This window comes from Nematolebias whitei, chromosome 15, assembly GCF_014905685.2.
Source record: "Nematolebias whitei isolate Nwh7 chromosome 15, NemWhi1, whole genome shotgun sequence".
In the NCBI taxonomy this organism is placed as follows: Eukaryota; Metazoa; Chordata; class Actinopteri; order Cyprinodontiformes; family Rivulidae; genus Nematolebias; species Nematolebias whitei.
This window is the reverse complement of record NC_056512.1, coordinates 15,602,415-15,615,499: the sequence shown is the minus strand read 5'-3', so window position 1 is coordinate 15,615,499 and position 13,085 is coordinate 15,602,415. Positions and strand designations below refer to the sequence as shown.

Here is a 13,085-nt window from a genome sequence, read left to right as displayed (position 1 = left end):
TCACCACGTCATCTTTCACCTTGTCATCTTTCACCACGTCATCTTTCTACATTTGGACCTGTTGGTGTAACTTGTTCGTGGTTGAAGTCCCATACAGATGTCTCAGACTCACACCTGCAGTGTGAGTTTTTCTCCTCAGCAGTGCTTCATATGTTCTTGTTTTTGAAACGAACCTTTTGTTTGTTCATCTTCAGGCCTGGTTAGATCATCATTCTCGTTCTCTCGGTCTCTTCATCGATGGAAAGTTTGTTCGTCCAGCAGACAGACTGATCTGCTCCCTGACTGACTCTAAAGGTGGGAGCTGTAATTCCAGCAGACTGCTCTGATTTGGCTCTGTTTGGATGAAATCAGTAACACTAACAGGTGTTCCTGTTTACCAGGTGGCGTGGTGTGCAGCACAGTATCTGCTGAGGATGGGGACGTCTCCCAGTGCGCCTCATCTGCTGACGGGGGCTACAAGACCTGGAGCAGCCTAACCTGCACCCAGAGATCCAACATCCTGCTCAGGTCTGCTAAACCGTGTCCAAACATTTCCGGAGCCTTCTGAGCTCTATGCTCATTAATGGCCGCTCCCTGTCCACCTCACAGGTTGGTGAGTGTCCTCGGGCTGCACGGTCAGTGTGTGTCGGAGCTGTGTGAGCTGTGTGAGGCCTCCTGCTCGCTCTCCTCCCTGATCAGACTGCTGCAGTTCTACAGCAGCTGGGCTCAGCTCAGAGACCACCTCATCTCTAACTGGTCTCCTGTTGGTGAGCTTTGAAAGGCTCTTTTTGACATCTTGAAGTGGAGTTTTGTGGAAAGTTATTAACCATTAATATCTCACCTGTTGTAGATAGTTCTTTGAACGGCCTCAGTTTTTTGAGTTTAAGTCCAGTAGGACTCGGGTAACGGCTAGTCTGAGCAGACCATAGACCGCTTATGTGTAGACAGCCTATTAAAAACAAAGCCCGCACTGGACCAACCTTCTCTGGACTGGTTTGTCCAGTACCGAGCTTTACAATTATTCAAACACTAATACAATTTTTAAACCTTTATCAGTTTCACATTTCACAATTATTCTTGCAGAAGTATGGTGTCCAGATTGCACCAGAAGTGCTACAGCTAGCTGCTGCTGGCACTGTTGTTTGCAATTAACCATAGAATTGTGTTTTATAATCATATAATATGAAATTAACAATCGTCATCATTAAAATGTTGAAGATTGGAGTTGATCTCTATAATTAGTTTAGGTCTTGGCTGCACTCAGACTAGCCATTGTCTCATCAGTTCTGTCGAGTTTAAACTCTGTTTCTTTAAACTGAGGTCGCTCTAAGAGCTGTCTACAACAGGTAAGATACTATTGGTTGATAACTTTTCACAAAACCCCACTTCAAACCATCTCAGTTTAATGTAATGCTTTCAGTGTCTGTGTTGAATATTTATGAAGGTTTTTATCATTTCTTTATTTCCCATGTCTTCTAGGTGTAGTGGTTGTTGTCTCCTCTGATGACTGCTCCCTGTATTCCCTCATGCTTAAAGTCCTGCCAGCGTTGGCCATGGGTAAAATACACATCTGTCTTTTTCAGACCCTCACTGATAAAGTCCATTGTGTCCTGTAGTCTAAATCTGTTTCAACTGCAATAAACATTTTCATGAACTAGGGAAGTTAAAAAAAAAAAATACACTTTTTTTAACCGTACTCAGTTTCAACTACAAGAAACGGGGATAAAAAATAAATTCCCAGGTAGAACATAATCCCAAGAAAAAGCACTGGAAAGTACTTTTAAAATAACAAAGTCCATGCTCAATAATCCAGGTATACAATACAACATTTTTCAGTCAGGTCATCTGGACAGTTTCTGTTTTTTTTTGTGCTGATGAAGCCTTCTGGATCGAAGGCGAAACGTTTCAGCACAAAAAAAGAAACTGTCCAGATACTTTTACAATAACACTCATCCTTCAGGGTAGAGCTTTGGAGTGAAGGAGCACTAAAATTCTTTTGGAGACACTCAATGTTCATCCATCCATCATCTTCCTCTTGTTCTGAAGTCAGGTCTCAGGGGCAGCAGCTTGATCAGGGAGGTCCAGACATCTCTCTCCACAGCCACCTCTTCCAGCTCTTCTGGGAGGACTCCAAGGTGTTCCCAGACCAACCGAGAGATGTAGTCTCTCCAGTGTTTCCCGTAGGTCACTTCCCTTGGCGTGGCGCTCACCTCTTCAGGGATTTTTGTTGACCGCTACACATAGGCGTCGCAACCATTATATGTGATGGGGACAAGTCCCCCCCACATTAAAAAAACGTTCATTTGGACCCCCCCCACTTTTACTATAAAACATTAGTTCAGGCGGCGCAGTTTCTCTTTCTTCGTGAACAAATCCATTCCACTTGATTAATAGGAGAATACTCAAGCCACTAAAACTCCACTCCAGGTTTTCCTGGTTACCTCCAACTCTCCACCGTCCCTTCCTGCCTCTTGCCTCGGCAGAAAATGCGCACAGGTGGAGGAGGTGGTCGTATCAGTTACTCGCTCGCCAGTTTAGCAGCTTAGTGCGAGCAGTGGTTGACCAGGGGGGTTGATCATCAATCATTCATGTTAGGAGGATGCTTGAGTGCAGCGCTACGTCTGTAGCATCTTATCTCAGCAGTAACTGTGACGCTGTAAGACGCTGCAGGTGTAAGATGTGGTGTGTTCAGGTGCATTAAAGTTGAAATGTCTTTAAAACCCCACACCTTATTGTCCTCAAGCTTCATGAGAAACATCATTTAGATGAGTCGTGTTGAACACAAGTAAAAATGTCTAGTGGTGATGTTTTTTTATTTCTCTATAAACACAAATAGTGCCGACCTGACGCTCTGTATTAAAGTGTATTAAAGTTAAAATGTCTCTAAAACCCACTGCTGAATTTACACAAACTTGGTGAGAAACGTGCTTTAAATGTGTGAAATTAAAGGAAATCTAGGTGAAATGCAGCTTTTTGTTCACTAGTGAACACATTTTTTTACGTGCGCACACGTGCACGCACGCACACATCATTATGTCCCCCCCACATTACGGATGCTTCGGACGCCCTTGCCGCTACGTTCTTGCCAGCAGTTGTTGTTGGAGGGATGTGTGAGGGAAACGGTGCTACCTCTGTAGCTTTTTACCTAGCTGTGCACACCGCTAGCTTAGCTCACATTTTTTTTTTTTTTCTGAAATGTTTCATCTTTCATCCAGAAGGCTTCATCAGTCAAGGAAACACACAAAACAAAACTGATTCTGATGACTGAAAATTGTTGGATTATATACCTGGATTATTGAGCATGGACTTTGCTGGTGTGGTTATAGCTGAGAACATTTCCCATCACATACTGAATCAAAAACAAAAATCCAGCATGGCCCCCATTACTTAAAATAAAAAATGTTTATAACACATTGAGTTGTTGCCATATTGAGCTGGAGCTTGGTGGAAGTGACCCCCAACACATAGCACTGTTAAATCAAAAAATTTAAAATGGCCGCCACATGGAGTCCCTGTCAAAGTTTCTGCAGAAACTTTCTAGTGTTCTAATTATTATCTTAATTGATTTATTCTGAGGTCAGATCAGCAGGAATCAGGAAAATTCATTTAGCTGCTTCATGTCACGTCTGAACAAAAACCAACATTTAATGAGCAGGAAAAAAAAGTAATTATAAAACAAGATTTTTTTGGCTTGAAAAGCTGTTGAATATTTCCAGGGGTTTAATGAATTGACTTAAAGGAATATTACCAATTGTTTTTATTTAATTTATTTCTTTATTTTCAGGCAACTCTGTGGTGGTTGTTCCCGGTCGGAGCGCCGCCCCTCCAGCCCTCCTCTTGGCTCATCTTTTCACCACAGCGGGACTTCCTGCTGGGGCTCTTAATGTTTTAACAGGAAGTGACGTGACTCTGGGGGCCAAAGTGGCCCAGAACTCCAACGTCAGCTACGTGACTTACAGTGGCAACAAACAGGTTTGTGGAGTTTAAGCTTTAGTTTGATCCTAAAGCACATTTGATAAATATAATAAAACTAAAGACCAGTGTTTGTGCTCTCGCAGGATGGGTCAGTTCTGTGTAAAGCCACAGCAGGAGTGGGAGTTCCTGTCTCCGTCTCTTCGTGTATCGGGGCCACGTGTCCTTTTATCGTCTTTGAGTCAGCTGACATCAACAGTGCTGTGGACGAAGTGATCCAGGCCGCCTTTAAGAAGAAGAGCGAGGTGAGTGAATGGCTGCAGCGTCTCTCCTGTCGACAGCACGCCCTCTAACACACTCCTCTCTGTCTTCAGCTCCGCTGGCTGTTGTGTGTGCAGGAGAGCGTGGCAGAGAGCGTCGTGACCCGGCTCAAGCTGCGCATGGCAGGAATGAAGTGCGTTGCTCTGCGCGGCGATGCAGACAGGATCCTTGTGGACGCTGCTGTACAGGAGGCGAAACAGCAGGGGGCAACGGTCGGCTCCAAAAACTCAGCAATTATTTTTAATTAGTTTTAATCGTGAATTTACAGCTCGTTGCATAGAAACTGGTTTTATGAGATGAAGTGAGCATCTCCACCTCACTGTGTCTTACGTGGCCCATGCTTCTTTAGAGCTTTGAGTTCTAGTACCGTTTTACATCTGGACACACTCGTAAAGCAGCTTTATGAGAGAGACTGTAGCACCCCACCTGAAAGCTCTAACGCATACAGCTCAAATTAAAGGCCTAGCATTCCTTGGAGGACTGCAGATCACCTGCCAGAGTTTAAAAACATGCATCGTCCTATGTGGAGAAGAGACAGAACTACAGCTGTTTTGTCAAACTATGAAAATAACGTGCACGATTGGCGTCATGCGTATGTGTTGTCAACGACCCTCACACCAAAATTTCAGTTCAGTATTTATAAAATGTATTGAATTGGAGCCTTTTTGTGTGTTTTCTGAGCTCAGTTGTTTGTGGAGGTCATCTTTAATTGGGTTGGCTCCACAAGCGAATCGGTTTTGGATCTACAGCCACTGAAATCTTTGAGTTTTAATCAAATTCATCCAGTGATTCGAAAGATGTTTTGTACAAAAACATTATTGTCTGCCTTTTGCTTTTCCACGGCAAGCAATAAAAATACTTGTCAGTTTTATTATTATATACACACATTTCTCTTATGTGCAGTTCATCCACAAACATTTAACATCACATCTGTCTTTTAGGCTCCGTCTCGATGTGAACGATACAGTGAACTGGTTCAAGTTTGACAATCACTGAAATCATGGTTAGTCAGAAGAAGTAAACATTGTTAAGTTCTCCATCAGAGATTGACTCATCAAATTATGCGTTTTGCTTACTTAAAGCTGTGAAAAGTACCAATGATAGACAGTTCGACAAATATAAAATAGTATTTCGCACAAACCAGGTGATTCTCAGAGAGCTGTTTGCTTAAATCTTGGTGTACATTAGATGGAACAAAACAAAATAAATAATCTGCTGTTTACAGGTTGAGTTATTTCTTCTGTTTCCTTCTTCCCAGTTGGTCCAGTCCTGTGTTCCCCCTCCTTCTGGTGCCCAGTATCCTCCCACAGTGCTGTGTGGTGCGGCTCCCTCCTCACCGTTTGTGGTCAGCCCCCCTCCTGGACCTCTGTTGCCTGTCATGACTTTCAGAAGCAACTCAGAAGCTGTGGTTTTGGGTAAGGAATAGAGCCTGACCAATATGGAAATTTTGGCCATCACCGATGGGGGTGGGGGATTTGTGCCCACCGATAACTGATATAATGGCTGAAAATTTTTGAGCTTTGTCCACCCCCAATATTCTAAGACAGTGAGTGGAGCTGGGCTTGTTTATTTAGCACATCTGTTGGCAACCATGAAGCTAAGCTAATCAGATCCACTCTATACGTAGTCCCACAGCAGGTTTACAAGTGGTGCACTGGTCATAAAAACAGTCGTCCTAACGTCCGCTCACATTTTCTATTCTCCACTATTCACCATAAAGTTATCAAGTGTGTTACATAAATATAAATTAAACAAAGAAACACTGTTCATTGTTTAAACAGCCTGTCACATATGGTGAAGGTCTAATTAGTATTGACCACAGCAGAGTTTATTTTTCTTTGCAGAGAAGTAAAGATTTCAGACAAACGATGTATTTCATTGAGGATGACAAATATAATGTTAGTAACACTGATGTATATTTACTGCTACATTAAATGTATTGTTCTGGACAAAGTTTTATAAAGCTATAACCTATGCTAGGTCATCTAAATGTTAGCTTGCTAACTTGAGAGTCACTTAGCTAATGACAAGCAGGATGGAGGATTGAAAATAATTTATTATTGTTGATTTGTTTTACAGATCAGTTAAAATAAACTTACTATGCTCTGTTCAGCAAAATACACTACACAGTATTGCTCCCTGCTTCATCTGTGCTGAATGTGAAAGTGAAACTTAAGTGAACGGCCATGACTTGAAAGTAGTGTTCATGCGCCCTCTGCTGGATACATTGTACAATTACAGCTGGTTCCAGCATTTCAGGGGTGAAAATTAGAAGTGTTTATCAGAGCATAATGGGACCGTTGTCACAGATGATAGGTCCCCAAACATCTGTATCGACCTAAATTATCGACCCTACCGATATATCAGTCGAGCTCTAGTAAGGAAGGAGGCCAAAGTTAACTTTTCTCCCATGCCCCCTTCACACTGCAGACAACCATGCTGTGGCTTAAAGAAAATGTGGATGATCTTTTGTGGGGCCATGGCAAAATCCTCATGAGTGTAAGAATACAGTGGGCCCCCCATTAAATGGGGATGGACAGGGTGGTTTATTATTGTGGGAGCAGTAGTAGTGTCCTGGGTGGAGTGTGGGTGAGACCGGTTGCAGTTTGTTCATGACATGTGACCTGTGTGCACCAGTGTGGCTTGATGAGAATTTAAAGCAGGCCTTAAATTGAAAGTTGTCCAGATTTGTTGCCATCTAGCCACATTTTTATAGGTCTTGTAGGCCCTGGAGAAGGTAGCGAGGTCTTTAATGTGAAAGGGACGTTAATAAAAAGAAGTTTCAGTGGATCTAGTCTTTGTGGTGCTCTGTGTTTTTGATCAGGAAACCACAGTCCTCATGGCCATGCAGCATCCATCTGGACTGAAGATCTCACTCTGGCTCTGGAGACAGCAAAGAGGTAAACAACATATATTCCTTGTCTTCAAATAACGTTCTCCTCTTTACGCTGTCAGTTCCATTTACCAACTACTTTTTGTTTGCCCTGTTCTCTGTCTGTGTTCTTATTCTTCAGCTTTTATTAACATGTGAGGCTTCACTGTAGTCTGTGTTTCTTCTCTCCCTCCCAGTCTGTTGGTTGGATCGGTGTGGGTGAATTCCAGCTCCGTGTTCGATCCCTGTCTTCCTGTCTCTGGTCACAAAGACAGCAGCTCCTGCACCGACGGAGGACAGGAGGTACGTTAAGAACCAACCTTAATAGCGTGAATGCTGTTTAAGCATTTATTCTTTAGTTTTGCATTTTGTTTGTTTTTTACTTTTTCTGTATGCATTTATTTATTTATGTTTGCAGTAGAACTACTTCTGCACACTGTTTTAGCCATTCCTTTATCAAAAGGTCCAGCTCATTCGTGAGATTAATCATTTGTTTGTGTAACTTTTACACTTTTAAAAACAAATATATTATAGAAAAATACAGAGACTTCTTTAATTCCCTTTCTCTTGGAAATCTTCAGCATATTTTAATTATTTTGTGGCATCCTATGTTACTTTGAGCTTCACGCTAGCTAGCATTTTTTTCTGCTTCAAGCTTTTAGTTGGCCTTTTGTTGCTTTTGCTTTTAGCTGATATTTAGCTGTAAGCTCCGATGAAACCATTTATTTTGGTCTCTGTATTTTTACCTCTGCTTCCCTCCAGGGTTTGTACCAGTTTCTGCGCCCGTCCTTTTCTTCCTCTCCTTGTTCTCACTCCTCTCCTGTTTCCATGGACTACTCAAAGTTTGGAACAGAAGCATCCCAGGCTGTCATTCCTGACTCTTCAGATCTTGCAAGGTAGTTTTTTAAAAATCTTTTTATCTTAATTGAAACAGGATGCTATAGTGTTCTTAATGAAGATTTAAACAGGTTGTTTTCTGTTCTGTGTATTTCTCATCCCAGCCCTCCTCCATCCTACCTGCACTTTGTTGGAGGCAAAGCGTGTAAATCAGTGTCGGGCAGCAGTGTAGCTGTGCAGGCACCAGGGGGCGGTAGTGTGTTGGCCTTTTGTCCCGAAGGAGGTCGGAAAGATGTTCGCAATGCTGTGGAGGCTGCCATCAAAGTCCAGCCTGGGTGAGAGCTGAGACACAAAAAGAAATCTATAACTGCGTGCACACAAACAGAACTCTGTGGTGCCAAAGTCCTGCATATCTACTGACAAAGCAATGACCTCAGCAAATGTGTTTAAATGCAAAAAAATAGGTGATCTTGTCCCAGAGTGTGACTTTAACAAGCTTCAAACCAAAATATATTTTCTAATTAAACCAGTGTGGCCTAAAAAATGTCAATGCAACATAAAAGTCATCTAATTATTAGTATGGTCTAGAGTTGCATTCGGGCCCAAAAAATCCAACCCGGCCCCAGCCCGTAGCCATCATTTCTGAACCCCACCCGACGAATTAACAGTAATTACAGCTCTGAACCTCCTCCCCCCGACATTTTAATTAAGCTTTGACTGCTTATTTAGTTATTAACGGTCGGTGGACACGCGCATCTAAGGGGACAGAAGATCTGAGCTGAGGGGGAGTTTGTCTTTTCATGGCTGTCAAAGCGCATTAAATCCCTGCTTCTGCTGCATTCTGCATTATTCAGACACGGACCCTGCTCTGACATGTCCAGTATTTTGTGATCTCACCTGTTTGGGTCATCGGCCGTACGCGTCTTCTGAGTGCAGCGGCTGAACATCCATTTGGGCTTTGATGGATCGCTGCCTGGCAGTACAGTCCCATCTGAAACTTAACTGAATGTTTTACCTCTTTCAAGGCCGGTCGGCACGCGGTCAGAGGGCCACGTGCGGCTGGTGACTGTATGGCAAGCCATGTTGCCATATAATTGGATCGTCAGCCACACACGTCCACTGACTCGACCAAAAGCCGGACACGGACCCGTCCCGCACATTAAGCACATTATTATGGTCATGCACCCGACTCATGTGGCCCCTCCTGCAGGTGGTGGGACCACAACAAGGCAAACCATTGTTGCTCGTTCAGGCCGAGTTCGACCGGGTCCCATGGGTAGAGACCTGGTCACCAGGTGCTTGCCGACGAGCCCCTCCCCCAGGTCTGGCTCCACGATGGGGCTCCGGTAGTCCACGTCTGGGCAAGGGACACTGAGCTCCTTCTGTATTTTTTCCATTGTAGTTTTTGGAATCGCTCTGTCTGGCCTGCCACCTACACCTGTCCACAACTCTTGTCTTTTATTAATTGTTCACAGCCTTTCAGTCCACACTTCAAAATGTCAGCAGGATCTCTTAAGTAACAGGTGTCTCTTGTAAATGAGTCCCCGTGGCTCAATGAGACTAGCCTGTATAAATAAAGGTTGAATGAAAGAAAAGTAGATTTGTGTAAACATTCAGCTGGTGCAAAGAAGAGTTTCTCATTTTGAGACACGTTTTACAAAAGCAGAATGTTTTACTGTTGAATCACAATTTTCTCCTAGTTGTATTTTTTTACATTTTTAGGTTGGTTGAAACGTGTTCTGTTTTCTGTCAGGACTAGTTAAATTACTCGTTTGGGTCAATCACAGCTCTGTGAAAACAGTCTTGACATTTTGTCTGAGTCATCAAAACAACAGTAAAATCTTTTTAACTCCTTTAAACCATAAATGCTGACTCAGGTCAAAACATGGCTTGGTTTTTTTTACCAATAACACATTTCCAGCTGAGAACTGACTTTCAAACAAAACAAGTGATTCAAGCTTCAAGACTTTCACGAGAAAATGTTTGTCTTTTTCAACAATCTGTTGTCCTTTTTGATTGGTCAGTCAAAGTTCAGTGTAAGCGTGATAAGACAGGGTTTGCTGTGTCGTAGAGAGTGTGAGCACATGACATGGATTAATTATTAACAGTATAATAGACTGAAGTCTAATAAGCAAACACGTGTCAGATGATGGATCAGCCACTGTTTAAAGGTTTTACTTCCTGAACAAACTGTAACTTGAGAAACAAACATTAGTTTTGAAATTAAAACCTGATTATTTGAACATCTCTTTCCTCTTTTAGCTGGATGAAGAGGAGTCCTTGTGCACGTGCTCAGTCACTCTACACTTTGGCTAAAGGCCTAGAAGCCAAGAGGGCGGAGGCAGTAACGTCGGTCAGCGCTCAGACTGGCGTCTCATTGGCCGAGGCTGAAGAGGAGGTGGAGCTGAGCGTTGCCAGGCTCAGAGTGTGGGCGACTTACTGTGATAAAGTGCAGGGAGAATCACTGGTGAGGCCTTCAAAGACATTAGAATATAAAGTCCTGAATGTGGTGAGGATGGGATTCTGTTAACTTCATTTGCTCCCCCTCTCCTTCAGCCCATGCCACAGTCTGGCACTGCTCTCTCCGTCCCTGAAGCCCTGGGAGTCATTGGGATCGTCCTCCCTGACAAAAGTCCCCTGCTCTCGATGGTAACGCTTCTCGGTGCAGCTGTTGCCTTTGGTAACGCAGTCGTCATAGTCCCCAGTAGGAAGCATCCCCTGCCGGCTTTGACTTTTGTTCAAGTAAGTGTTTAAACATCTTAAACCCTAACGCAAAGCCACTTAAGACCAAAGTCAGGTTATCTCTTATTTAAATTAGCAAACATCTGCAACATCCTGACTCGTGAGTGTTTCTGTCCACCTGTTGTCAGGAACATGGCAGAAAATATTAGTTTTACACACATGCATTTATCAGATTTAATTTCAAATTAACTAGAGAAATTGCATTTCCTGCAAAATGTAGTGTGAATGGTTATTGCTGAAGAACTTACTGAAAACAGCAGAAATTCACTAAAAACATGCTGAAATGGAAGAACAAGCCCAAGTTAGCAGAAGAAAGCAGAAAAAAACATATATGTGAATTAGGTTTCAATAAACAGAAATGAGCACAAAATAGGAAATTAGATTAAAAAAAAGCTGAAATGAGCAACAACAAAAAAATAGCTGAAAAGGCAGAAAGAAGCGGAAACTACCAGAAGGAAGTGGAACAATGATGTTTTTGATGGTTTGATGTTTTTTCTTAGTTCATATCTTTAGATCTTGTTACTGTTTTTCTTTTACATTTTATTGTTGGATGTAACTGAGACCCTGTCTACACAATGTCGTTCCACCACGTGTACCACATGGGGTGCGAATGACAAATAAAGAACCTTGAATCCTTCAACAAGCTGAAATGAGCTCCAAAAACATGGAATTAGCTGAAAAAGCAAAATTTAGCACCCAAAAAGCTAAATAGTAGCTAAAATAGCAGAAAAAGCTGAAACTATCAGAAATAAGATGAAAGGAGCATAACAAGCTGACATTAGCAGAAATTACCATGAAATTTTGAATTTATCTGAAAGCGGCTGAAATTAGCTAAAAATGCTAAAAAGTAGCTGGAAAGATAGAATAAGCTTAAATTAGCAGAAGAAAGTAGACATGTTTGTCCAGTTAGGCTGAAATAAGCAGAAATGAGCACAAAATAGTGGAAATTATTTGAATAAAGCTGAAATTAGCAACAAGCAAAAAAAAAAAAAAACAGCTGTGAAGTAGCTTAAAAAGTAGAAAGCTTAACTTACCAGAAGAAAATGGAGAGAGCACATTTCTGCTGAATCATGCTGAAAAAAGTTGAGAGCAAAAAATTGTGGAATTAGCTGAAAATGCTAAAATTAGCATAAAACGGCTAAATAGTAGCTGAAATAGCAGAAAAGGTTGAAACTTGCAGAAATAAGCTGAAAGGAGCAGAAAAGAATTAGAAGAAACAGAAAAATGTTGTAGTTAGCTGAAAGAATCTGAAAGGAACACAAAACAGCTGAAAAGAGCTGAAAAAAGTTTAAAAATTCACATGGAAGCTGAAAGAAGCTGAAGCAGAACAAACCATGAAAGGAGCAGTAAAAGGTTGTAAACACGTCTAAAGATCTGAAGGATGTAAAACGAGCTCCTATGAGAAAAAAATGGCAGAAAAAGCTAAATATTTCAAAAAGCTAAAGTTGCACTAATACCAAACGTCGTAGCAGGATTGTCCTGGAAGAGCTGAACTTTTGATTTATGATTTGTTGAAATAGCTGAAAACTGAGGGAAGAGAATCCTGTTGGAAAATGTACAGAAGAAAAGTGAATCACACTCGTGTGGCTGCTTCATAAACGTTCACACTGTTTCCTGACATCATTAGCTTTGCAGAACAGGTCAACTAACAACACGTGTTCATTTCACCACACTTTACACTTCCCATGTTTTCCTCTTTGGCCTCTTCAGGTGCTCCAGTCTTCAGAGCTGCCTGCAGGTTTGGTGAACATCATTACAGGACGTCCAGACCAGCTCACAGTGGCTATTGCTAATCACAGCGTCATCAAGGCTGTCTGGTACTGGGGCAGCACTGAGGTGAGGACAAACTGAACGAAGACAGAATGATGATATTAGTGAGCTCTAAAATCTGCCTTTAATCAAACCTGCATTCTCAGAAGAGAAAGAGACACGATCACTTCCTCTAATCTTTCATGCTGTTGCTGTAGGGCTGCCAGTACCTCCAGTACACCTGCACCAGTCCGCTGAAAACACTGTGGCTCCACCGTCACAAGGACGAGGATGGGACAGACTGGACCCAGTCTCATCCGTCCCTGCTGGAAGACACATGGAGAAAAGCTGTTCAGTGGAAAAGTGTTTGGATTCCTACTGCGTGACATGACAGAGGCAGGAAGTTACCGTGACCTAAAACATGTTTAACCATCTCAGCTGCAGTCACTGTTTCACAGACCAGTATTTTGTATTCCTCTGTGCTAAAGATGGCCTGTGATCTGTTATACTGTGTCAAAACAGGAAGTGCAATTCAAACACGAGTGTCCTCTTGTACATGGGGAAGTACAACAGCAGAAGTATTTCAGACAGGAAAGAAAATAATCCAGTCTTTTAGTTTTTCCCTATTTGTAACAGAACGGTTGTTTTGTCAGTTTTTAATGGTTCACAAAGG

The 13,085-nt window shown here is 42.3% G+C and overlaps 1 protein-coding gene across 1 annotated transcript in view; it reads left to right on the top strand.

Annotated features, from left to right (window-relative positions):
* The window catches only part of aldh16a1 (aldehyde dehydrogenase 16 family, member A1), a 16,398-nt gene extending 3,600 nt beyond the window's left edge, over positions 1 to 12,798 (top strand). Inside the window, exons 2-17 of the mRNA XM_037689405.1 lie at positions 195 to 294; positions 381 to 507; positions 589 to 746; positions 1,459 to 1,536; positions 3,764 to 3,951; positions 4,038 to 4,196; positions 4,266 to 4,424; positions 5,471 to 5,627; positions 7,037 to 7,112; positions 7,282 to 7,387; positions 7,847 to 7,980; positions 8,086 to 8,256; positions 10,184 to 10,388; positions 10,478 to 10,663; positions 12,374 to 12,499; positions 12,631 to 12,798. Coding sequence (XP_037545333.1) covers positions 195 to 294; positions 381 to 507; positions 589 to 746; positions 1,459 to 1,536; positions 3,764 to 3,951; positions 4,038 to 4,196; positions 4,266 to 4,424; positions 5,471 to 5,627; positions 7,037 to 7,112; positions 7,282 to 7,387; positions 7,847 to 7,980; positions 8,086 to 8,256; positions 10,184 to 10,388; positions 10,478 to 10,663; positions 12,374 to 12,499; positions 12,631 to 12,798 — 2,298 coding nt within the window. The remainder of the gene's footprint in view (positions 1 to 194; positions 295 to 380; positions 508 to 588; positions 747 to 1,458; positions 1,537 to 3,763; positions 3,952 to 4,037; positions 4,197 to 4,265; positions 4,425 to 5,470; positions 5,628 to 7,036; positions 7,113 to 7,281; positions 7,388 to 7,846; positions 7,981 to 8,085; positions 8,257 to 10,183; positions 10,389 to 10,477; positions 10,664 to 12,373; positions 12,500 to 12,630) is intronic.
* The last annotated feature ends 287 nt before the right edge of the window (positions 12,799 to 13,085 follow it).